The sequence below is a fragment of the Myotis yumanensis genome, unplaced genomic scaffold, assembly GCF_028538775.1.
Source record: "Myotis yumanensis isolate MYYU_CA2020_CCGP unplaced genomic scaffold, mMyoYum1.0.hap1 SCAF_4, whole genome shotgun sequence".
Classification (NCBI taxonomy): Eukaryota; Metazoa; Chordata; class Mammalia; order Chiroptera; family Vespertilionidae; genus Myotis; species Myotis yumanensis.
This window is the reverse complement of record NW_027223755.1, coordinates 53404535-53432058: the sequence shown is the minus strand read 5'-3', so window position 1 is coordinate 53432058 and position 27524 is coordinate 53404535. Positions and strand designations below refer to the sequence as shown.

The window sequence follows — 27524 nt, the reverse complement described above, 5'->3', positions numbered from 1 at the left end:
AAAGAGAAAGTAGCCTGCCTTGGGAAGAAATAATTACTAAGAAGCAAAGCTGAAAAGAATGTGCAAATACCAAAAATTTGTTGCAGTGGAAATTTGGGAGTAGTTGTGTGTTACACAGGGAATAAAGAGATATTTTTCTAAATATTTAGAAAAAATATATAGTATTTTTTCTAACAAAAAATGTGAAATTCTCAGAAATGGTAATAGCAAATATTATACTTGAATATTGAGAAATGCTTACAATGCTATGCTTTTATATAATAAAGCAGAACTATGTTTGTATTTACAGTTCAATATTTATCAAAGTCAGATTATTGAGGTTTAGGCAAAACAGTATAACATCTCTTCATGAAGAAATGTGTCGTGATTTTTCCAACCATAGTTTCTTAGTCATAATGTGTTTTCATCAAAGATATCTCTCAATCTATTAGTACAAATTATTTTAACATTGGCAAGCAAATTAATTTTGTTAATGTCTTCCTCAGATTCACATTAAAGGAAAATTAGCAGTATTGTTAATTTGGTAGTCAGTTTCACAGAATTTACCTGTTATGAGTCAAGACTCCATTAAAAGATCCTAATAAAGGATCTTTATTAAAGATCCTAATAAAGTTCCAGGAACAAAATATTTTGATAACTGATTTATTAAGTAAAATTTTAATGCTATTGTAATGCTAAGAAATCATTTATGGCCTCAAGGTGAATACAGTTTAGTGGCAGAAATCCAAATGGAAAAATAATAAGAAAGGCTTGGGACGTGAATTGATCAGCTTTATATTCTAGAAAAGAAATGGGGAATAAGGAGAGATAGAAGAGAGCAGGTAAGGGAAGCATCAAGAAGGTACTCAGTTACACATCGTATATAACGTGCTACCCCAAAGTTTACGATAGCATAAATCATCTATTTTGTTCATCAGTATGCAATTTTGGTAGGGCTTGGCAAAGGAAAACTATCTCTGCTCCATGAAACATCATTCAATTGGGAGCTAGAGGATCCACTTTCAAGGCTTATCAAACACCTGGAAAGTTGCTGCTGGTGTTTGGCCAGGAGCTCAGCTTGGGCTTCCTTGTGGTATGGTAACTGGATGCTAAGAGCCAGCCTTCAAGAGAACCAGATAGACACTGTGCCAGCTTTTATGAGCAACTCTCAGAAGTCATACAGCATCACTTCTGCTATAGTCACAATCCTGTCCATGTTAAAGGGAAGAAACCTCTTATCACCTCTTGACAGGTGGAGTGTCCAAGTCACAGAGTGAGAAGAGCATGTGTAATGGGAGAGATCTGTGTGTGGCTTTCTTTGGAAGATGCACTCTTCCATAATCTACCATGCAGCTAAACCTCATATCCCCCTCACATGCAAAATATACTCACACTCTTTCCCAAGACCCTCAAATGTAAATATCTGCTTGGAGTCCAGTATTTTATCATCTCAGGTCCAGGGGAAGATGAGGCTCCTTCAGTGCAGCTCCTAAATTGAGGAATTGTGACCAAAAAAGAAAAGTTATCTGTCTCCCTACCTCCCACAACCAATCCCCCCCCAGCTTTATTAAGGTATAATTGACAAATAGAAATTATATATATTTATAGTATTCAATATGCTATTTTGATCTATGTATACATTGTAAAATGAATACTACAGTCAAACTGATTAACATATGCATCATCTCACATAGTTATAACTTTTTGTATGTGATAAGAACATTTAAGATTTAAAATCTTGGCAAATTTTAAGTATGACATAGTATTATTAACTATAGTCATCATGGTGCACATTAGATCTCCAGGTCTTATTTATCCTGCATAATTGAAATTTTGTACCATTTAACTAACATCTCCCTATTTCCCCAAACCCCCACAATACCCAACTTTCAGTGTCTGGATAGGCATACGTAAACTGCTATAGACCCACTAATTTAAAAGGACTAGGAAAGCAGAAGACAGACAGCAATCACTGGCCCATAGCAATCATGAAATCCAGCCAGGCTCATCCTGCCAGTTTCCTCACTAACGTGTGGTGTTACTGTTGGGAATTGTCACTCCTAGCTCTTGGTTCCACTCCCTAGGCTCTTGGTTTTGCCCTCTGAGTCAGCCCTTACCTTTCATTAAACAACAAAAACAAAAACAAAACAAAACTGCATTTGCAACTAAATAGCAATCTCGGCCTATCTACTATTCTTAGAGTGTCCATAGTGTCCAAAGTACACTTTTTTTGTACTGTTCTTATATCTTTTAGTACAAATTAGTGGTTTCTATTCCAGGACAATTCTCTTAAATACTTTGTGGGCTAAATTGAGAATTCTATGAAGTATAAGGCTTGGAAGAAGTATTACTAGGGGAATAAGCTATGTTTTGATGACCAGTCTATATATATATAAATGTGTTAAGCAAAATGGGTGGACTGTTTTGGAGAACAGAGGCCTGAGAGAAAGAGAGGATTGTAGGTATGGTCCCTTTGTGTTCAATGCCAACTTATGCGCTGGTTTAGTAGCTTTCTCCCAGATGGCGGTTTCCTGAAGGAGTTTATGGACGGAGTCAAAAAGGAGGGACTGTGGGGAGCAAAAGAGATCCTGGACTTAATGAGACTTTCTGAATTCAGGACGGAGTTACCTTTTCAGGCCCTGGATGAAAGGGTCTAAATTGGTTTAAGTGGCACAGGAACCAATCAAGGCCTTTTCTCACCATTTAAGTAGAAAAGCTTTCTTCACATCTACAATATGAGTCAGGTGTTATTTTTACCAAATCAATTTCAAAGTATTATTCTCAATAAAAGTCAGCAATTTATGGATCTGAAAGTTCCATTTTAAGTTTAACAGAAAGTTTGGCTCAAAGTAGGCGGTAGCCACATCGATTTTTTTAAGTTAAATGTGCTTTTATTCTGAAATTAAACTTTTTCAGTTTCTAAGACAAAATGACCTTTATATTAAACTCTGGAATATTTGCTTCACTCTAGATTTCTCAAAAATTTTCCAGTCTTTACCTCTCAGGATTTATAAATGCAGAAATAAAAAACATTCCTTTCATTTCCTCTGCAGTAGTGAAGAAAAAAAATAGAGGCTTGAATTTGACTTCCTCCTTGTATGTATCTTCTAAGAATGATATATACAGGACTATAGAATTTTATGGTTATTACTTGCTCTGTATTTCTCAAATACAGAAGAATTTCAGTTTCTCTAATTGGTATATAAAATAAAGAGAAATGATTTGACATAAAATATTTCTTTCCCTTTGTTTCTATCCATCCTCCTGAAAAACTGTACTTACAGTAGTACTGAGGTTAAAATTGAAAAATTTGAGTCTTTATTAATTCTTCTTAGGGAGCATTGTGTGAGTAGCACAGATGAGGAGCAGGGACTCTGAAGCCAGATTGCCTGGGTTTGAATCCTGGCTCTGCCACCTGCTAGCTGTATAATTGTAGGCAAGTTAATTTCATATTTGCCTCAGTTTCATTATCAGAATAGGAATATTTTAATTCCCATTTCATAGTATAAGGAAGAAATTAGTTAATATTTATAATGTATTTATTTTTTAATATGATTTAAAAAAAATATATTTTATTGATTTTTTACAGAGAGGAAGGGAGAGGGATAGAGAGTTAGAAACATCAATGAGAGAGAAACATCGATCAGCTGCCTCCTGCACACTCCCCACTGGGGATGTGCCTGCAACCAAGGTACATGCCCTTGACCGGAATTGAACCTGGGACCCTTGAGTCCACAGGCCAATGCTCTATCCACTGAGCCAAACCAGTCAGAGCTTTATAATGTATTTAAAACAATGCCTGGCATATAGTAAGTGCATAATGCATGTTTAATGTGTTTTCTTTTAAAGTGAAATAAAATGTACAGAAACAGTGTGGTGTTTGATGTGCAGGCTTTCATACCAACTCATGAATGGCCACATTAATCTCCTTAAGCCTTAGTTTCCTCCTTTTTAAAATAGAATAATTGCCAAAAGTAATACCTGCTTCACAGAGTTTCTGAGGATTACATGGGATCGTCTATGACAAGCACATAGCACAGTGTTTGCTTCCTAGGGCTAATTATTACAAATATATTTTGTGAGCTTCCTGACCCTGTTCATTGGGTTTTATCTTTAACAAGAGGCCCGGTGCACAAATTTGTGCACCAGTGGGGTCCCTTGGCCTGGCCTCTGCCCTCTCACAATCTGGGACCCCTTGGGGGATGTTGAATAGCCAGTTTTGGCCTGATCCCCACAGGCCCAATCCAGACAGGAGGGAACCTGATCCTGTGCCTTGAGCGTCTGTCCCATGGTGGTCAGTGTGCATCATAGTGACCAGTCGACCGGTTGTTTGGTCACTTAGGCTTTCATATATATGTAGAGAGAGTCTCCACTTTACACTTCTAGGTCTCTTTTGGACCTTCAGAGAACTAGATAGGGGTCCTTTGAAAGGGATGGCCGTGGGGGCAGAGTGAAAGTAAGTGATGCTCTAAGAAAAATTACTGAAACTCCCAAGAGGCCTTGCAGGGTGGACCTGTGTTAGGGAATTTGCCACTATCCATGGTCTGGCCCCAAAACCATGTGGGCCCAGAAACCTTACTTGTCAGCAGTTCCAGAGTCCATCCGCCCCCCAGAGCTGGGCTCACATTAACAAAGCTCATACGATTAATGTACAGGATCAGAATGCCAATATTTCCATTTACAATAAGAAGTGAAACTGCAAAAATCTTAGAGAAATCCACAGGCAGCAAAATCTCAGACATATGCCGAAGCAATATCTTCACCGATACAGATCCTAGGGCAATGGAAACTAAAGAGAAAATAAACAAATGGGACTACATCAAAATAAAAAGCTTCTGCTCAGCAAAAGAAACCATCAACAAAACAACAAGAAAGCGCACTGCAAGGGAGAACATCTTTGCCAATGTTATCTCCCATAAGGGTTTAATCTCCAACATTTGCAGGGAGCTCATACCACTTAACAAAAGGAAGATAAAAAATCCAATCAAAAGATGGGCAACGGACCTAAGTAGATAATTTTCGAAAGAGGACATAAGGAAGGCCAAGAGACATATAAAAACATGCTCAAAGTCACTAATCATCCGAGAGATGCAAATCAAAACGACAGTGAGGTACCATCTCACACCTGTCAGAATGGCTATCATCAACAAACAAGTGCTGGCAAGGATGTGGAGAAAAAGGAACCCTTGTGCACTGCTGGTGGGAATGCAAAATGGTGCAGTCACTTGGAAAACAGTATGGAGATTCCTCAAAAAATTAAAAATGGAACTCCCATTTGACCCAGTAATACCACTTCTAGCAATGTATCCCAAGAAATCAGAAACACCAATCAGAAAGAATATATGCACCCATATGTTCATAGCAGCACAATTTACAATAGCTAAAATTTGGACACAGCCTAAGTACCCATCAGCAGATGAGTGGATTAGAAAACTGTGGTACATCTACACAATGGAATACTATGCTGCTGTAAAAAGGAAGGAACTCCTACCATTTGCAACAGCATAGATGGAACTGGAGAGCACTATACTAAGTGAAATAAGTCAGTCAGGGGAAGATAGATATCACATGATCTCACTCATTTGTGAAATATAATGAACAACATAAACTGATGAACAAAAACAGATCCAGAGACAGAGAAGCATCGATCAGACCGTCAAACCTCAGAGGGAAGGCAGGGGAGGGTGGGGGTAAGGGGAGAGATCAACCAAAGGACTATAAGCATAACCAATAGACACAGACACTAGGGGCATGAGGGCACAAGTGGGGGATGGGAGGTATTGGGGGGATAAGGACACATATGTAATACCTTAATCAATAAAGAAAAAAAAAAGTGAAACTGCTTGGGCCTGATAGCTCATGCTCCTACCCCGTCCATTTTTGCCTGTAAGCAGGCCACTTCTCTAAACAGGCTGTCAGTTTATTAATTTACTGTGCACTGTGGGGTCCCTCAGCCTGGCCTCTGCCCTCTCACAATCTGGGACCCCTCAGGAGATGGCGTCTGGCACCCGTCAGTCAGCGAGGCAGTGCTCCCGCTGTGGGAGCTCACTGACCACCAGGGGGCAGCATCTGCATTGATCATCTGCCCCCTGGTGGTCAGTGAGCATCATAGTGACTGTTCAACTGGTTGTTCAGTCTTTTGGTTGCTTAGGCTTTTATATATATAGATAATGAAGCATAGCTGCTCAGTTGTGCCTCAAGTCCCTCAAATTTCCAGCAAGTTCTCCCTGAAAGCATTTAGACAAGATACCAACTTCTAATCAGAAGCAGCTTGGTGAGTGTGGAATCAGAAGGGCAGTTTGTTCTTAGACTCACAGGTTTAATGGAATCAGAGGCAGATCTGCAGTAAAAAGGGACATGCCACCAGCCCAGAGCATGTCTCCCAGCGTTTCAATGACCACCGCCTATGCTTGCTTCAGAGAGTGCTATGTACCTATTTTCTTGTCTGGACTCTGTCTTTCTATCAGATTCTTTCCATGCTAGAGGTTGTATTATTTCAGCCCAAGTCCAAGACTGGCTGTCCACAGGGCACATATGGCCTTCAAAAGCTTTTGCTTGTCTCTTACACTGTATAAAGACTAAGATTTAAAAATTCTGAGTATGCACATAACAACCCAGATCTCTAGCCTCTTTTGAGAAATCCAGAGAGTTGACCTACCTGGGCCTTCCAGGTCACTTCTCTGGAGCTGGGTAGAGGCTGTCCCTTTTACATGAGGCTTGAGTGCTACCCTTCTTTCGGTTCACTGTGGTTCCCACCAGGTCCAAGACATTGATCTGCATTACTTACTGGTACTGTACATGCCTCTAGGCCAGCGATTTTCAACCTTTCTATCTCATGGCACACATAAACTAATTACTAAAGTTCTATGGCACATCAAAAACATATTTTTTGCTGATCTGACAAAAAATAGATACAAATTTGATTCATTCACATTGAATGGCTATTGTGTTGGCTGTTGTCATTTTTTTATTTGATGATCTAAGGAAAAGAGATCAGTGCTCCTAACTAAATAGTCAGGTATGGCATGTTTTAAAAATTCTTGCAGTACACCCATAGCATACAGGTCTAGGCCTTTGAGTTTGCATCATTCTGACAATTAAAGTTGCCTTCATTTATTGATATGCTCTGACCTACTGTATTATTATTTCAAAGTTTAATTCTTTGATGGTGGTTTTATCTTCTCATTTCAAGGTTCATTTCAATGTCACCCCCAAGTATTGAGAACACATTTTAGTTTGTATGTCCAAAGGGTTACAGTGATAGGAAGACTGAAGTGTAAAGTTCATAGCTTCGAAGAAATAGGATTCCCTAAATCTTTCCTCAGGAAATATGTGATGCTGCTGGCCACCCTTCTCTGTTCCTGGATGAAGAATATTAAGGACCCCCATAGTCTATACTCTTAAAAAGGCTATAGATATTTCCTACACTGACAGAAACATAATGTGAACATCATATTTATTAAACAGATGAATTTAGATGCTTGGTTTACAAATGTTTTACTATGGAATTTTTTCAAGGAACAAGAGCTTATTTTTAGTGGCAGTGTTATAAATAATAATGGATACAGGAATATATTCCATTTGTTATGATTCCTAGGAACTACTGGCTATTTTTTAAACTTTGTCTCTAATGAGTGGAGACAATGTCATTGTGTAATTGAATTTCTGATTGTAAAAATCAATTTGTTTCTCAAGGAAGCATTTTTTTTCCAAATGAACAATTAGCCCCTTAATTTTTATTAGTCTTCTAAATAAATTAGGATTCGTTTATGAATGATCTATTTGAAAAAATAAATCTGCTTGAAAAAAACAGGAATGTCAGTTGTAGATCTTACTACTAGTATATCTCATACTCTATAACCCTGGAGAGTTTTGTTTTGTTTTCTATTTTTAAAGCCCGGAGAGTGTTTACCATTGGAGAGGAAGGAAAGAGATGGAATAGAGAGGGGAATCTGGGGCTTTCCATTGTATCTGTAATATTTTACTTCTTCAGAAAATCTGAAGGAAACTTGGCATAACGTTAATGTTTTAAGTGGAGGCAAGAATGAAAGGAGAAAGTCAACAGACTCTGGAGTGTTAAGATATTAGGATGTTTAGGACAGGAGGTTTAAGCTGGGCTGGTGTGGGTCACTGGATGAGCGTCAACCAATGAACCAGGAAGTCACATTTCGATTCCAGGTCAGGGAACATGCCCAGGATTCAGGCTTCATCTCCAGTAAAGGGGTGTGCAGGAGGCAGCCGATCTATGATTCTCTCTCATCTTTGATGTTTCTGTCTCACTCTCCCACTCCCTCTCTGAAATCAACAAACATACATTTTTTAAAAAGACAGGAGGTTTAATATATTAGGATAAGTGGGCTTCAAGAATAAAGTAGAGCAGGTATTGCTTGACAAACTCATCAATTTGTCATTACTGTGTAAATTCAAATTCTGATTAGCTCTACTAAAAATCAAAAGGACCCTGATTCCCACCTTAGACCTAAGCATCTTTAGCTGTGTAAGTTTTAAAGAGGAAATGCTATAGAAATCAAGGGAAATACAGAAGTATGAGGTGGTATGCACATATCTAAGATAATGTGAAGATTTTGGAGGACTAGTGCAAGCCAAAAAAGCAGCAAAAGATTTTGATTTTATGTTAATTAGGAAGGCAATTGTGTTCAATTTGGAGAGGAGAAGTTTTTCAGAGAATTGATAATAAGAAAGTTTATTTACTCCGATTCAGGACTAACAATTAATATGACATATTTTATACACATTTGGCTGTTATGTTGACAGTTGAATAAATCCAAGCTATATTTTATTGAAGTCAATAAAAGAGCTTTCAGAAGGCCGAGAAAAAAAATCGAAGACCTTGGCCAATGTTAGAAGGTACATTGGAGATTTTAATGCAGCTTGCTGTCTGTTCCTGTCTCTCTCTGTCCTATCTTTGTCTCTTTCTTGGCAAATCCTTTAGCCAGAAAAAGACCAAAGAATACATAAATTTGGGCTGGTAAAGAATGGAGACAGTGGGGCAGAGAAGAGCACTCTTATTTGTTACATTGTTTTTGAAAAAATAACACTGAATAGTAGTCCCTTTAGAGTGCGAATAATGTAGTGCAATATGGAGGTATAAAATATTAGTTATTTTATTTTAAAGAGTAACATATTTTCTCAAACTACTTGGAGAATTCATTAATTCATTTAATTTTGTAAGATTTGTGTAATAGGTAATACACTGAGCAATATTTGTCCTCCATCACTTTCTTATTTCAAATTTCTTTCCCAGACATAACCACTTGTCCACAGTTGGTGTGCAGTCATCCAGGGCCTTTTCCATGAATTTACATATAAAAATGTAGGTACCATTAACTGGGATGATGTATTTTTCTGCAACATGCATGTTATTTCCATCTAAATGAGTAAATTTTTTTAGGGAGCTTTGCATGTCAGTGCATCTAGATAACCTGGTGTGTTTTTTAATAGCTGCATAATATTCTGTAGTATGGTTAACCCATTTTTTATTTAACCCTTCCACTCTCCATGGCCTATTGCAGTTGCAGTTTCTCACTATTACATAAAATTCTGCAGCGCACATTCTAGTACATCCATCATTACAGTAGAGGGTGGATATGACTTAGTACATGGCCAGTTGTAAGAACTACAGTTGTGTTGCTTGGAATATGTCTTTTACATCTTTGCCTTTGTTTTATTCTGGATTGGCTTCATTTTCAGACAACCTCACTTCATGTGGTAGCAAATATATCAACCAACAATTCCAGGCTTATGTTCTACAAATTTTACAACTTTTTACCAAACATTAGCAAAAGTGGAGGGGTTGGCTCTCCCTGAATTAGCTGAGTCACATGCCCATTCTTGACCCTATTACTGTGGCTCTGTGGATAGTATACACTGATTGATTAGGCAGGGGTCACATGACCGCTTCTGGGGCCAATTCAACATAGCCCAAAACACGTGAATTGAGGAGGGAAGAGTGGGTGTTTTGCCAGATAAAAATGAGGTGATGATAACATGAGGAGGAAGCACATATGCTGGTCAGGCAAATATATCAATGTTCCCTACAAATGTCTTATAGGTAATATTTTATGTTTTTGTGAGTAGGAGAAAAATAGACATCCTTTTGGTATTCAGACTTATGTCATAAGGACCAACGTATGCTTATAAGTATCTTTCCAAATCTTTTGTAGAGTAATAAAACAAGTATACTTATGTAATATTGTACATGAAAATAAAGCATGTTATAGATTGAGGATCATTAACATTATAAAAAGAGGTAATTTTTCAATGCAGAAAAGTATTATATAATATTTTGCTAAAAATTTGGTGATATGATAGATCATTTGGCAAATTATAGCACAAATCCTATATTTTATTTATTCATTTATAAAACAGTACTTATTAAATTCTGCTGTGCCAGAGGCTGGGGATAAAATATTGTCTATATCAATATTTTACATTAGTTTCTTACATTATTATTAAGGGAGACATAACTATATATATAAAAGCTTAATATGCAAAGTGTCCCCTCGGGAGTTCGACCGACCTGGAGTTTGATAGCTCACTATGGCGTGTGCTGACCACCAGAGGGCGGTGTGGAATGAAGGAAAGCCCTGGCCGGCATCTGGCAACTGCTAGGGTCCCTACCCATGCAAGAATTTCGTGCACTGGGCCTCTAGTTATAAGTAAGTAAACAAATGAGTAAAGGAGAAAATTCCAGACTGATGTACTGTGAAGGAAATAAAGAGGATCATGAGACAGTAATTGGGCAAGGTCAATTCAGGTAAGATGGGAGGGAAGACCTCTCTGAAGAGAGACTATATGAACTACAACCTGAGGACTAAGAATGAACCCTAAGCTCTAGACTTATGCTGTCTAAGATGGTCGCTGCCAGCCATGTATGGCTATGGAGCAGTCAGATGTAGGTAGTTCCAATTAAAATGTACCATAAATGTAAAATCCACATCAGATCTCTAAGACTAATACAAAAATTGTGAAATATTTAATTTTTATATTTATTACATGTTGAAATTGTAATATTTTAGATATATTGAGGTAAACATTAAAATGAATTTTACAAGTTTCTTTTTACTCTTTTAATATGACCACTAAAAATTTTAAAGTTACATATGTGGTTCACTTTATATTGAACAGTCTGATATAGATAGTTTCAGTCTATTTGCTATTATTGACATGTGTATATTCTTTTATCTTTTTGTCCTTGATGATGATGTTGGCAATTAAATTTATGTAGTAGATTTTTCTGCAAGGGTGTAAGTCTGTTATATTTATTGACTGAGGTGTCCAAATATAATGATTCAATGTGTGATCAAGCTTAATATGGCTCAGATTTAAGAGATGAGAGAAAGCACAGAAATTTGTTACATTTACTAGAGGAGTTGTGGCATTAGTCATATTCCTTCAGAAATGTTCACGAAACAGATGAAGGAGAGCTTGGAGTTGGAGAGGTAGGCAGAGGGAGCATCACAAGGTAATGACAGCGTGGGACAAGATTTCTGTGGGGATCAGCAAGAGCAAGCCATGAAGATCTATTTCCAATTCTCTACTTAGTCAAGGAGATGCTATTGTGTTGTATAGAATTGCTACCTCTTACACATTAAAATATAGTTTTATTCTACACGTTACCTTTTCACTGAACAGAATGTGTGTGACTTTAAGGTGCCTTTTTTTATATCTCTGTGAGGAAGATGTCGATAAGTTCACACACATTTAATAACCTTAAATGAATCCGCTGCAGATATCAAGCAGAATAATTTTTCTTTGTGCCATTTATTATTCTCATTTCTGTTTGTGGCATGTGCCACAGGGAAGAGGTTAAATACTAAAAAAAATGTATGTTTAACAGGTGAAATTTTAAGTGTTAATTTATAAACACTTTAGGACCCCTCCAGTGTGATGTTTTTTATATAATCTAACAGTTTTTGAAGGGAAACTCTACCCCTACTGGTTTGAGAGAGAGTTGAGTCATATCCTGTGAACGTGAAGCAACGGTATTTAAACATGACGGGTTCCTCTTACTTTCATTCTAAGTCGCTGCAGTTCAGAGCAGCAAGTGCTCTCTGCGAAGAAGCAGCTACTAGTCTGGGAGGCGGATGGCCTCCCTTGCTGGGATTCAGTACGGAAAGCCTGAATATGCAGCTCTCTCGCTGGAGTGAAAGATGTTTTTTTCTTTCTAATCAACTATGCTAGACAGCTGCAAGCTGAAAAGTGCCTGCAATTTACCTCTTATTTATAATAAGGTAAGTTCCACATTTTGGTTTACTCACTGTATTTTGGCAGCCTTGAATGAATGTGGCAGTTTTAGGACATGATTATACCTCTGAAAATGCCTTCTCACAGGGTGGTGTTTGAGATTCTAATGCAAGTAATTTTAAACTTACAGTGCAATCCACTTGCAAACTACTTAATTTAATAGATTGATATTCCTTTTATGATAGTTTTTTATATGTGCCTGGGATGTGGAAATGTTGTAGTAGAGTATATATCCATATATAATATATATATATATTTAAGTAGTACCAGACCAGGACCTCTTTTTAAATTTATTATTATTTTTTGGTGCTACTCTTATCATCTTACGATCTTGCTTAAAAGTAAAACATGCATAAAATTTATATGACTATGCTTAGATTTTAGTATAAATAATTATAGGTCTACAACTATGTATCTCCACTGAAGTAAAAAGTGGTCTTAGTAATCATTAGAAAATTCAAAGTTGAAAAGGAGTGGAAGTCTCTCGCCCCTTCATTTTTGGCTTTCTATTTAAGTGGAAGGCCACTATAGTTATGTACTTCTGATTGATCTGTTCCTTTTAAAATGTGCATGGGTTTATCAGAAGACCACTTCCTCAGTGGCTGTCAGAGACGCTCAGATATAAATTGTGTGGATACAAACATCTGTGGATGGAGAAGTGAATGAGAGGTTTTTCAAATTCTCTAAGCTGGGAGGTTGATGGGAAAGATAAGAATGTTGTCTTAGTCTTTATTTATTTATTATTATTGATTAAGGAAATGACATCAAATTAGAGCTAAAGGTGGTGTGTGGTGTCACATCACTTTGGACATTCATGTTTAAGGCCTTTTGATTATTTTGAGGTTGAAAAGGTTAATTTGAAAGATATTAATGAATTGAAGGGGTTTTATCTGTTTAATGACAATTAGCATGATAGTAATTGCCTCACTATCATGCTTAGAGATTGTTTCATTTCTATTCAAAGTTGTAGCCATTACAAAATTGCTAGATCCAAACCACAATATGGAAATTACTTTTTATTAGATATATATTCAATAACTCATTTTTGTGTGCGCAAAGGTAGTAGGGTTAATGAACTGATGGAAACCATGTAGCTTTTCTATTCTTTGAAGGGAAAGTTAAAATTTGTTCCATTTCCAAATATATTTGAGGACAGTATTCCAAATCTGAAAAGAAAAACTTTAAAGGAAATGACTTAGTGCTGTGAGAACCTTTGGGACCTTGCAGAGTAAAAAGGTACATATCCCAAAAGATTAGAATACCAGATGTTATAAAAAGAATATCAAACTCCACTTCTTGTTTTGCCAGGGCAGGGAGAGCTATTATGGTTAGTTAAGTAGTCTGCTTGAGAATTTTTCCTTATGTTATATGTGAATTATTAAACGTCAATAAAAAAGAATAGAATAGAATAGATCTTTATTAGCATGTAGATGACAAAAGTATGTCTTATTGCACTTTGCATTGTTTCAGATTAATTATGGGTTATACAAACTGTTGTTATAAATGACAACTCAGACTGATAAAATGTTGTAAAATTAAGGTTTCATAGTATGCTGTTTTGATATGGACTTAATTATGTATAACATTGTGCAGCCAACTGGTAATCACCTGATTAGATTAGCAAGGCATCTTGTTTCTGCCCTTTCCTTCCTGTCTCTCCATCCTTTGGCTGTTTTCCTGATTCTTTGCTCTTCCAGAAGGGGTGCAGGTAATGGGCAGGGAGAGAGAAGGAAAGGGAGCAAACACAATGAGAGTAATGTTACTGTTTTTCACCTTTCATGAAGAAAGAGGCTAGATATATGGCAAAAATGAGTCTTTTAGAAAACCTGTGCATTACAATTATTTAGGAAATTCCGTGACCTCTGTGATGAAGGATAATGAATTGGGTGCTTGGTTGGGACAATTTTACCTACCTTATAGGGTTGTTGCAAAGATGAAATAATACCATATCTGTTGTTGTATTTTATTAATTGTAAAATATTAAACATATTTCTGGGGCATTGTTTTTGTGTCTTCCTGAAGTAAGGAGCTGACAAGACATCAAAGATACTCAGAATTCCACTCTGGATTCAGAATATTTCTTTTTAATAATGAGGGCTTCCTTTCCCCCCTCTTTGTAAGCGATCTTACCTGTGATTTTCCACCTTATATAAATATATTTTAAAAAGATAAGCTCTAAAAATAAAAACCCAATTTTACCTAAGTCCCAGTACTGTCTTAAGATTTGCAATACCTCAAGGAAACTCATCCTCATGCAAAAGACATTTATTAAGTGGCAATTAAATTTTATTTTCAACCCCAAATCATCATGATTTCTCTCCATTAGGGACTGCATTGGCAGAAGCACATAGATGATATTTTTTCTTTCTCTTTAAATATTTTTCTTTTAAGTAAGACTTTGAAAGATTCGTGATGAGGAACCACCAGGTAGGAGGGAATTTTTTTAATAGAGCATTTATTCTGACACCTGAAAATGAAATCTTTCTGGGTGGTGCTTTAGATCCTACTGTCTCTAGAGAATTCTGCTAGATAACAAGGCAGCACACTTCCTAAGAAAAAATAAATAGGATGACATCCCCACCCACCTCTGAAAATCAGTTATGGGGATCAAATGAGGCTGGTGTGAAAGTGCTTTTGAACTCCACAGAGCTTACAATATCTCTATCACAAAGTTATATATATAAAATTAGGCATTTGGAAGGGAATTTAGATGTCTTATTATATTTTCTCATTTCACAAAGAAAGAAACTAAGGCCCAGAAGGGTTAAGAAAGGTGTCTCACTTCACTTACTAGTATCTGAGTCAAGACCTAAACCTGGGTCTTTCTGTCTACCCACTTAACTTGAAGTTGAGTCCTACTGCTGAGGGTTTTAAATAAGATAAATAATATTTCTCAGATATTGATGAACATCCTTATAGGAAGGTATATCCTTGAAGAATCATAAAAGACATGTCTACAGATTTTATGGGCTGAGGATTTTCTGTTGAAACTAGTTTAATGGAGAACGGGTTGGTGGCATGTTTATCAAACTAGAACATCTGACTTTCAATCCCTTAGCTCAGTGGTTCTCAATCTTCCTAATGCCGCGACCCTTTGATACAGTTCCTCATGTTGTGGTGACCCCCAATTTCATTGTTACAAATTGAACATAATTAAAGCATAGTGATTAATCACAAAAACAATATGTAATTATATATGTGTTTTCCGATGGTCTTAGGCGACCCCTGTGAAAGGGTCATTCGACCCCCAAAGGGGTCGTGACCCACAAGTTGAGAACCGCTGCCTTAGCTTTTGCCACAGTAGAAGCATCCAATCCCTTACTCTGAGGAATTGAATTATGAAAGTAAATATTCACAATGGATAGGGGTAGGTTTTATAGTTTTAAAAATTGTAGGCAGTATGGTGGATTGTTTTGAAAAAGGGATTCCCCAAGAGCTTACCCTTAAGAAGAAATTGGGAAAAATTTAAGTAACCAATGAACTTTCAACCGTTTCTGTTAGAATTGATCTGGCTATTTTATATTTATGGGACACTACTCTTTTCAGCGAGATGAGATGAGAAAAGATGACTTTTAATCATTATAGATGTTCATGACATATCTTACTGTACTAATGAGCACAATAGGTTTATAAAGACATTTGTTTTTTAAACATCTTAACACTAAGATTAGAAGAAAGATTATCTAAAAGGTTTTGTTTTTGTGTTGTTGGTATTATTTGGGATCATTTCTTACTCCTAAGAATTCAAAACATGGTCACTATTTATTTTAGTTAAAATGTAACTCTTATGAAGGTATATGCTATTTTCATATCCTGTGCTCCAACTTGTATCTTCAGTAAATAAGTAGAATTTATTATCATGCTTTCTTATAACAAATCCTGGCCCTTCTTTGTAATAAAGTTTATGTTTCCTTTGATTCCAAGGTGAATCTGCTATGTAACCATTAAGAGATAAATAAAAACAGATGTGATAAATAGATAAGTGTCTTAAAAACTTTACTAAATACAAATGCAATAGGATAGTGTGTGGTCTCAGGCACAGAGCCCTGGGATAAGAGTGTGGTAGGAGGAATCAATATTTCTTTGTAATATTGACCCCTCCTGTGGTTTTGGAGTTGACAGTGAAATTCTTGCCTTTTTTTAATTTTGTTTTTTTTCTATCCACAAAGTTGAAAAAACATTTTAATGCCAGACAGTAGTCCCACACATCCCATAGGTGCTTGGTAAATATTGAGTAGTAACCCTGTGAACACTCAGTTGGGTGAAGTGCTTTGAACTCACTCCGAGTCCATGGATGTGCCATTTGATAAGTGCCAAGGTTTGTAATGAGCATCCTTTGGAAGAAGCCCAAGTAAGAGAGCTTTGGGGATGGTTTGTTGGGTTTTAATTCTATCTTAATTTAGTAGAGATACTCAAATCAGTCACTTGGTCTCCCTTGAGTCATTGTAATGGTGGGATGGGATTAATAAAATTTATTCATGGTAATTTATAGCATACTCAAATATAACTAATCAAGTTCCAGATCATTCACTCTGCAGGTTTTTCTCCAATATGAAAATAATAATAATACTTAACATTTCAGTCTGCCTACATAATGGCTTTTTATGAACTATGTAATTTATTTCTTAAGACCACCTTATGAGATTTGGACACTATTATTATTATTCCCTCTTTTACAGATGGAGAAACTGAAATAAAGAGAAATTAAGTGACTTATCCCCAACATTACACAAATGACAGTAGAGTGACCAGAATTGAAACTAGGCATTCAGGCTTCAGAGCCTGGGTTTTTAACTACATTCTATGCTTCCTCCCATTAGAATCCTTCATCCCAGTAATATGAAGTTTATAAAGTGCTACAGACAGAAAAAGAAATCTTTGCAATGCTACTATATTTAATCATTTTTATGACTTAATTTTGATGACATAAACATTCTCATTCTTAGTGAAACTCAGGCCTTTATGAACCCAAAATAAACTGAGGTTATTTGGAAAATCATGTAAGATGAGGCCAGTAATAATGCAAAATTTGTCTGGAATGAGCAGATATAACAGAGTTTTCCTAGGTGATCGTAGCCTTTGGCAATGTGAAAAGATTTCTTTCTTTCTTTTTTTCTTTTTCTTTTTTTTTGAGAAAGGGAGATAAAAACAGCTTTCAATGTACACATAGTCAACAGTCCCATGGGAATTTTTGCATTTAGAGGGAAGATTAATGTCATGTCTCCTTTTCTACATCCACGTCCTAAACATTTCCTGATGGAAGTCATTTGGGTGAAGGAGCACATTAAAGAATGGTAGAAGGAATTTAGTCCATTATGTAACTGGGTTAATTTTCATCTGCTTTCTCTAGAGACCATACAAATTATGCTTGAAATTCTTGGATAGTTTTCAAGCCTTCATTTTTCCTAAGGTCTTACAAACAAGAACTTGCCTTACAATGTTGTGTACTTTTAGTGCTACCACAGTACCTAATACCTAGTAGACTATCAGTTTGGCTTCCTGGCAGGTTGACTGGATGGGTGGGTGTATGTGTGTGTGTGTGTGTGTGTGTGTGTGTGTGTGTGTGTGTGTGTATGGATTGCTGGGATAAACTGGAGCATGTCCAGATTTACTCCGAGTCATGGCTCATGTACCTGAGACTGGATTGGAACCAGACTGTCACTGAGCATGTGGGCACAAGTGAGTGATATATGAAAGAATTTACCTCAGATAATTATCATACTTTATCATGTGATTGTTTTCAATGTAGAACTGATATATTAAATCATTTCTTGCCACAAGCCTTTCCCACTATTTCAAAGTAGAGTTTTTTTAATGCACATAGGAACCATAATTGCTTTACTCCCTTGAATCAAAAGGTAAATGTATGCAGATATATACATATATAATTTATATGCATTATACACATTCATAGAGAGATTAGGTAATAAAACTAAAAGGTCAAAATAAATTTGAATGTCTAATTTAATGGGTATGTCAAAGTTTAACTATTTTAGAATTTCTTGTGAAAAAATAAAAATGCAGAAAAAGCAATTGAGGCAGAGTGTCAAAGGAAACAAGGTTATTTTTTAATGCTTATTTGTAAAAAATACATTTTTCAATCTTTGAACAGAATAATTGTGGTTTCCACACAATTTCACTAGAGAGTTCAAGCAAAGAAGTTTGGGCAACAAAATTTGTTTGTCATAATCTGTCAAATGTGAGGGATGGTTTCCAAAATGTATTCAGGGCTAGTGACTAAGGGCTTGGGTTAGAAAATGCAACAGATTTCAAGAGAGAGTGTTAATATGGTTATTGTTTTAAGTTTTCCAAGGGCAAAAACCCAACCAAACACAAAATATATCCAAGTTTTAGACAATGGTAGAAACTCTATTGGAAAAATTACACATCTGGCCTTGACCCAAAGCACTCATTAATAACAAAACACACAAAAAAGAAAAAAAATTGAATTGGCACAAAATCATTTAATGGGTTTTCTTTTCTCTGGTCCTAAACACAATAGCATATATTCACTATTTGAAGATGTTTTATTCCTTTTTGTACAGGTGCCTTTTGTTATTAGAAATGCATTTGATTCCCATGACTCACTGTTTTCTGGGAGTGATTTTCTGCCTTATAAATGGCATATTCCAAGTTGGCAGTTAGTGGAAAGGGTTATTACCTGTGGCCAACGGCACACTTGGATTCTGCATTGTACAGTCTGGGCCTCATTTTTAATGTCCCTCAAATGAAGGATTCATCCTCTACCCTTCTCATATTTTCCAAAGACTGGGAATTATTTTAAGGTGAGATTATTTTTTTTTTTCACTTTCAATTCTGTGAATTGCTGTGAATCTGGAAATCAATTCTGGAACAATTACTTCCAATTTTAGCCAAGTGGCTGAAAACTTTTGCTAAGCTCATACCTGGAGTTTGAGAAATCTTCATGCAATAGCTGAATAGATGATAGATAGATGATAGATGATTGATAGATAGATAGATAGATAGATAGATAGACAGATGGACTCTAAAGGTATAAATAGCTATGAAGAATCATTAATACACCAGACAAAAGAAGACTTTGTAGCCTTATTACCTGTTTAAAATAATTGATAAATTACACAGTATATTAGTATTCAAGACTTTTTGAAAAGTACATTGCAAGTCCAGAGGTATCCAGATTATTACCAGGAAGCCACTGATATCAATGTCCTCCTATAGTCACTTTCAAGAGAAGATATTAAGGTGGTGTTAAAGGAAGAAGAAACAAAATGTTCCTATAAAAATATTTGGTCAAACACAACTAAATAGGGTCAAAATATTTGCAAGTTTTACACAATGGAAATAAATCTATTGCAAAATTGTACTATTTCTGGATCCTACAAGGCCAGTGCTTTACAAGAAAGAGCAGAGTCCCCATTTAGGTTATTTTTATATATAAGATATATATTCAGAAATCAACTAAGGTCTGAAAACAATTTGCTGCATTAAAATACTTTTCCCATTCTGACCTCTTCTTCATGGTGTCTATTATTTTTATATTTCCATGAAAGATGACTATGACATTTTACTATTTTAATTGAAGTTTTTAAAACAAAAATTAAAGATAAGTTAACTAACAACTGAACATAATTTTTATTTTAAAAGTATAGTTCAATAAGTCAAATTAGTTAAGAGTATTGTATCAGCTGTAAAAGTTCCATCATTCCTTCCTTTACCTAAGTAGCATATAATTCATAGAAACAAAACTTTAGAGATCAAGTAACGCAACTCTCACTTTCTTGCCATGAAAAATATTCTGGCACAGGCAAATTAAATGACTTTTCTAAGGTTTTATATACCTTACAGAGCTAAGCTGGACACGGGATTCCTAACACGCAACTCTGAAACTTTTCACTACGTGGGTCAGTGAAAGCATCATTATCTGGATTTGTATTCAAATGGTGCATTGGATTTTCACTTTTCATTACAATGTTAATTGTGCACAGAATAAATCAATTTAAGTTTGGCCTAATTTTATTTGGGCCACTAAACATTTTTTACCATATTTTTTAGAAGGGCATATTTTATCCACAGATTCTACATAGAAGCTTTTCCGAATACTTAAAAATTGATCTTTAGTTTAATCACTTGGCAGTGCAGATACACTTGTAATTGCAGAGAAAAGTTCACATTTAACCACTTGTGCATATCTAGGACTGGATATTGTTTTCCACCCCTTCCAAATTTCCAGATCTTCAAAATAAATGCATACATCAAACTGACAGAAAACTCCATAAATGCAATTTATTCTATTAGTAGACAATATATACACTTATTTGAAACATTTAACCAACTAAGTTGAAATGATTACTAAACAATGCTCTATACTAATAACTGTACTTTGAAATCAAAGCAGTAACGCACTGGAAGTTCCCAGCCCCATAGCCTCTCTCAACGTCTCCTTTGGGAGCTGGATGGACACACTCAGGAAGTAGCCTTCCAGATGCAGTGTCTCTACCTCCCCGGGGGAAGGTCCCTGAGGAGATGGCCCAGTTGCAGACCAAGCCAGCTAATGTGGTCTGACCCCCTTCTTTCTAGGTAAGAACCAGCAAAGATTGTGTCTCATTTGTTTTCTCATTTGTAACTGCAGTGGGAAATGAGGGAAGCAGGTTTTTTCCAGAGTATTCTTCGGAATGCTAGTTCTATGAAAACGGCATATTGGATTCCCCCTTTGAATATTCACACTGAAGACAAAAGCCAAACACTTTAAAAGAGGGGTTTGTTTAATATTCTTTAATCCGATATATTCCAAACCAACCCATTTTCAAAATATTATCTATTCTCATCATGGAGCACACTTGGGAAACGCAGGTTAAACATCCTCCGTGTTGACTGTATTTCCTGGGAAGAGGGTGGATATGGAAGGTGCTGTTCCCTCAGGGTCTCTGTCCCTGTAAGTCTCTCATAATGTGAGCTCAATACTGAGGATAATTTTGACTTTGAGATTTTCACCTCATTTTCAGTAATGTCAGAACCACCTAAGATACTGTTTTGCTGAACTGGTTTTCTCACAAAACAAAGGAAGCTCAGGGCAGGGAGTGATAAACCCCTGAAGTGGGAGGCAGAGACTTCACAGAAATGCTATTTAAGGTGGATCTGTTCTAGAGGGATGTATTGGCATTTTCCAGGTGGATGAGAGCACAAGCAGCGAGGCATGCATGGCTTAGCATAGCAGGCCTGGAAACTGGTTTAAAAGTCAACAGCAGTATCTTTGGAGTGCACGAAGGTGGAAAGAGGAGAATGGCTGATGAGGAAGTTGGCCCAGGTCAGCTCATGAAGGTCTTTCAATGCTGTGCTAAGGATGTTAGCCTTCACCTTGTAGGACAGTGATTCTTCGACTGGATGGTTCATCATATTCACCATGAATCTTTTTCAAACTATGTACACCGAGGTCTCACACACAACACAATAGGATTCATTAGGTTAAAGGTAGAGCCCAAGAAAGTAAACGTTGGGAAAAGCACTCAGGTCATTTCAATGAACACATCTAATGAAAACTTGAGGCGTCAAAAAAGGGTTTCAAGGAGGGGGACGGTGCAATTGGAATTTTGAAGGCTTTGAGGATGGAGGTTTGAGAGGTATAATTCTAAAGGCAAGGACACCCATTTGGAGGCTCTTAGAGCTGTCTGAGCAAAAGGCGAGTAGAGAAACAAAGGCAGTAATGTGGGAGTGAGAGGGGCTGGATGCCACAGGTCTGATCTAGATCTGACCCATAGTATTTGGTGGCTGACCGAATGTAGGTGTGAGGAGTGTCCGGATTTCTGGGTGATGATGCTGACAACCAGGGCAGGAAACACTGAAGGGGATGCACCTCAGCTCCTGTTCATTCCTCACTCTTCCCTTCCCACCTACCACTTTGCTACCTGCAGCATATGTAGCATGGCCCTGCCTCAGGGCACTGACAACTTCTTTCATAACTTTGCAGCCATCAGACCTCTGTGCAACTGAGCACCTCCTTATTGAAAAGACAACAGAGAAGCCATGGAATATTTGTAGAGTTGTCCTAAGACCAAGAGGGCACTTGAAATATGGGAGTAACCATATGGGAAAACAGGTGAATGAGAATCTTTGTAGGGGAACTCACAGAATACCCTGCACTGGGAACCTAGTCAGGGCTGTGATTAGTCATTTTCCCATTCCATACTTAGAGGTTGAGGAGGTGGAGAGGGGGGTGGAGGAGAATAGTCACAAAATGCTTAATGAGTTGGTGTTCTCAGTCCTCTTCCAAGCAAGTCTCAGCAGCAGAGAGAAGGTGAGCCATGGGTGTGGGTGAAGAGAAAACGAATGAAGTGAGGGAGCTGAGATTCTGCTGAATAGCCAAAGAATAGCTCGGGCAAGTGTCATTTTATGGGCGTGAACCCTTCTTTTGCCAAGGATACAAGAGAATTAAGAGAAACCATGCTGTGAGGTTTGGTGAATTCCCTGAAAGGGAGGATGGTTTATCTATACAGGATAGCAGGACTGGTGAAGGAAGGCCCCGTGAGCTGCAATGTGGCTGTGGGGTAATGTGGTGAGCTAGGTAACAAGGTGGTAGAATGCTTGAGAAAAAATCTCTCAATACATCCCATAAAAACAGGTAATGAGTGGAGTCCAGATTTGTAACTGGAAGACCTGGGTTCAAATACAGACCCCAAAACATATTGTGTGAATCTGAGAACATTATTTGCCATCACCAGGCTCCAGTGTCCTCCTTGTGAAATGATTATAAAAAATACCTTCTTTGGAAGTAGCTGGCATAGGTTGAATGTGGAGTACAATGCGGGTCCCCTCATGCTGCCAATATTTCCACCTGATCAGTGCCCAAGCCCATTCACATAATTACAATTCAAGCATACAGTAGACTAGTGGTCTTTGGAGCAATCTGTTCATGTGAGATAGTCTTGGGTGAAAATTGAAACAGACTGTTTTGTACGGGATAAATTTGACAGCAGAGTGATTGATTAGATTGTTGTTTTCAAGCTCTTGTTTATGTTTCCTCAGCCTTATGTAATTTGTTTTGTACAGGATTTATACAGCGAGGGTTAGGAGGGTAGGATTGCATGCACTGCAGAACTGACAGAATGCTTCCTAATACTGATTTTACTGGAACACAAGGGAAACTCGTGAAACTCTGTTCTAGAGAGAGAAGGGGAATGGGGTTTATTGGTGCCTCCAGAACCAAAGCCAAATATGCTTAGCATCAATATGCCAGTGACCCCCAACCACAACACACACATGCACACTCACGAGATTTGTAATAAATAGTCTCATATTAGAGTCTAAGAAGTCCAATAGTTAAGAATCTGTCTATCAGTTAAACTGTAAATGAAGATTTATTTTTCTTATGGACCTATTATAATTTCTTTAGCATGAAAATGCTGGAAAAGGGCACAAATAGATGGACTTTTATATGTACATATTTTTATTTATTCTGTTTTCGTGGGAGCCCAGCAGAGAAGAAAAATATACAACTCACCTCTCATGTGATTGGTAGATTTTAATAAAAATATAGTCAGTGTTAAGTTTTATTTAAGACAGTTTATGTGATCCTGGATGTTGTTCTGATTTTTGGATTTATTAGTCTGTTCAGTGGCCACAATACCGTGAAACTTTGAATGTACAAGGGCCTCTATACCTCACATGCAAAATTCACTGGTTGCTTCAGTCCATTCTCTCCATGCATTCAAGAGTAAAAAATTAATTTTTGAAAGCTTTCATGCCAGATACTATGGGGACACACTTAGCAGATGAAGTGTACATAGCGTATGCTAGCAAGGATCTTCAATCACTCTCATGAATTTCAAATTATAAGCTACGCTGAGTGACATTACATGACGTAGAAGGTAATATAGAATATAATAGGGGAGGTTTATTTAGATTATGGGCTCAGGAAAGTCTGCTCTAAGAAAGTGACTTTAAACTGAGACTAGAGGTATATAGAGTTAATTTTGGATATCCCCATTGTTTGAAAGTTTGTGAGGATTAGAGAAAACTTAAGTAAAGTACCCAGCACAGTATTTGGTACAACGGTATCTAGGAAATTCAGATCCACTCTACCTCCTAATCAATGACTATCCAGCCAGGCAATTCTCTGGGCTGCAGCTGCTGCCTTCACTCTAGGTTTGGTGAGTTGTAGGTGAGTCCCAGCTTAGCTGTAGACCTACCTGGCCCACAACATTTCTGGTGGAGTCTCACTGGACATGCTTTGCATATACATTTCTGCACAGATCAGCTTTGTTCAGGATTTCCCTGCAGATATGAGCACTCATTCCTCTCCTTTACCCTGCATTTTCCAGTCCATTCGGCTTGGCTCTGAGTCTCTGCCTCCTCTGCTTAGGAACAGGTTCATCTCCTGGAACCCCACTGCCACAGAAGACATTGTCATCTGCCCAATGAGAGATGTCAGCATGTTCCCCCTTCACCCCACAAACCACCTTCACCAGGTCACATCCCTCCAATGCCGTTCATAGTTACGATCGCAATGAACTTTATCTGCCCACTAGACTTTGTGGCTCCTACTCCTAGGGAGATGGGACTAATGCTCCATGAACTCAGTAAGTCACAGCCCAGGCCTGCCTAGTCCTCTCTCCCACAGTCAGCCTGCCCTTGATGATACAGCCTTGAACATGGCCAAAGTCTCGTGGGTAGCTGGTGAGGCCCCAGCATGTTGCTCCCTGGGCATGGCAATACAGGACGCCTCCCAAAGCAGAGGAGACGGTAGCAGAGCTTGTATTGGGCTCAGACCACACTGGACTTCCCTGAGGAGAGTGATGCCATCATCTGGAGTGGGTTAGAAATGGACTGGGTTTGAATGAGTTGTCAGAGGTTCCAAGGGTAATTATGAAGGAACCAGAGTCATTGTGGATGCACGGAGGTTTGGAGCTCCCTAAAGGTATTCCTCAGTCTGTACCATAGGACTAGAGTTCCTCCTAACAGAGAATGAGGGAACTAGAGGAGATGGAGCAGGCCTTGTCCTCAAGAGCCATCAAAGGGCTGGGGGCACTCCAGGCAGCAGGAAGCAGGTGCACTTCTAGCCTCATGGCTCCAGCACCTCTCCCCACCCAGGGCGAGAAGCAAAGCTGGGATCTGGGGTATCAGGAGAGCACAACTGGCTTGTGACTACAGACTAGTGGGCCTTTCATGGACTTGGTGTTGGTCGGTGTGTAAGAAGAGAAAAGAGGACTTAGGTGCCAATCAGAGAGTGCTTTGACATGGTATGAAAATGATAACCCCCACCACAGAGAACAGGAAGACAGTTTTGACAGTTTTCTTCTCTCTGTGGCTTCTGACACAGAGAGAAGAAAACTTTTTGTAGTTTCAAGGCTGCTGGGACCACTTATGGGAAAGGATGGTCTTTGTTTTTCTGTCTGAAGCTCCCACAGTAGAGAGGAGCTAAAAGACGAGGAGCAGCCAGAAGAGTATGCTCCATGAAAGGATGCCTGAGCCACTTCTCACACGTGCTTCCTATTTTCAGATTTACACATAGACAAGCAGATCAGATTCTGCCCTTGCAGGAAAGTTCCCTGGCCTATTCATCATAATATAGCATATTTCTACATGTTATTCGGTTGTTGTTGTTGTTGCTGTTTTTAAGGCCTATGATTTCAAAGGCTGGGTTGAGTAGGGGATGGTCCTTGTTAGCAGTTCCTTTGTTATTTCAATTTATCTTTTTTAAAGTATATTTTTATAGATTTCAGAGAAGAAGGGAAATAGGTAGGTAGATTATAGATAGATAGATAGATAGATAGATAGATAGATCAATGATGAGAGAGATTCATTGATTGGCTGCCTCTTTCACACCCTGCACTGGGGATAGAGCCCACAACATGGGTATGTGCCCTGACTGGGAATCAAACCATGACCTCCTGGTTCATAGGTCAATGCTCAACCACTGAGCCATGCCTGCAAGGCTCCTTTATTGTTTAATGTGATCAACTTGGCTTCTGTCATGGAAGGCCCACAAAGCCAGTGAAACTGTGATCTGCAAAGTTAGGAGTTCATCAGAATACCTATACTCTATGGACTTTAAAATGATTTTATAGTCAATTTATGTACACTTACCATTCACTGACCTACTAATAATATAACAGAGCTCCTACCATGGCATTAATGCCCATGCATCACATCACCCCTTTCATTCTGAGTAACCAGAGTAGGCGATGAGAAAAACAGGACACATTTCGAGAAAACAGGTGACTACAAAAACAAGCACAGTTCTTTGGCTGTCAAAATTTGCTATGAAAATTAAGATTGAGAACATCGGTTTTTATTATGTATGTAGCACAGACTGTTCTGTTGTTTCACAGTTTAAGAAAAAAAGAAAACAAAGAAGAGTTACCTGCTAGTCTTGTGATCTTCTCCTAAGTCTGATGTGCTTTTAGCTATAAAATGCTACTACTGATATTACATCAGGCTGTAAATGTGCAAATATAATGTAAAATTTTACAATTCCTTTTGCAGGCCCTCTATGTAAGACTGGAGAGGGCAGACTAAATAGAGTAAACAGGCAGCTGAAGCTTTGAAATATTTACCATTTACCAAGTGTCCCCAGATGCTACTATAGAAAACTAGTCCAGAAAGCTTCAGGGCCTGTGCAACTGCCCTCTGCCACCAAGACTTTAGCATACTAGACTAGACCATCTTGTGTTTATTTTTTTATAATTTTCATTTCTCTTAAAAAAATAATTGTGGCCAAATTCTTACTTTCACTGTCCCCAAGAATTAAATATTTATTTTCTTCTTCCATTTCTATACTCTCTCACTTGTTCTCCTTTGCAGTAAATTAAATCCATTTTTTTTCCTCATTGGATATTTCTTAAGAGAACCTATCCAAGACCTGATCCCTGTCTTTGAAAAGCTTACAGTCACATGTGGCTCGGTTCCTTTTGCAGTCTTGCTGTACATATAATTCATTTTAATTTGATTTGGATAAAGTAATAATTGAATCGAATATTTGCCTCTTTTCCCTATCAAAAAATAAAGTATTAAAAGATTAAATTAATTAAATTATTTGTTTTTAAATTGAGGTTAAGAAATGTTTAAAGTTTATTTTCACAAAGTATATATTTAAAATATTTGAAAATACATGCAAATATATTTTGTAGGTTAATAGTAAATATACTTTAGTTTATTTTTATATAATTATTTTTAGAAAGTTGTTAATTTTAATATATGATTTATAAATCCTTTTGAATTTTCTATAGAGACAATAGAGGAGATACTATATAGGTTAGAGATAGTTTATGAATAATATCAATTTTATTTCTTGTTGTCTAAAT

General features: G+C 37.4%; 1 protein-coding gene across 7 annotated transcripts in view; it reads left to right on the top strand.

Annotated features, from left to right (window-relative positions):
- The window catches only part of MCTP1 (multiple C2 and transmembrane domain containing 1), a 434948-nt gene that overhangs the window by 122032 nt on the left and 285392 nt on the right, over positions 1-27524 (top strand). The window contains exon 1 of one of the 7 annotated variants that reach the window (XM_070412344.1): positions 12072-12233. The exons of the other annotated variants lie outside the window; for them this stretch is intronic. Within the exon in view, the coding sequence (XP_070268445.1) occupies positions 12177-12233 (57 nt within the window). The 5' untranslated portion in view covers positions 12072-12176. Of the gene's footprint in view, positions 1-12071; positions 12234-27524 lie in introns of those variants that run through there. 7 annotated transcript variants of the gene reach the window in all.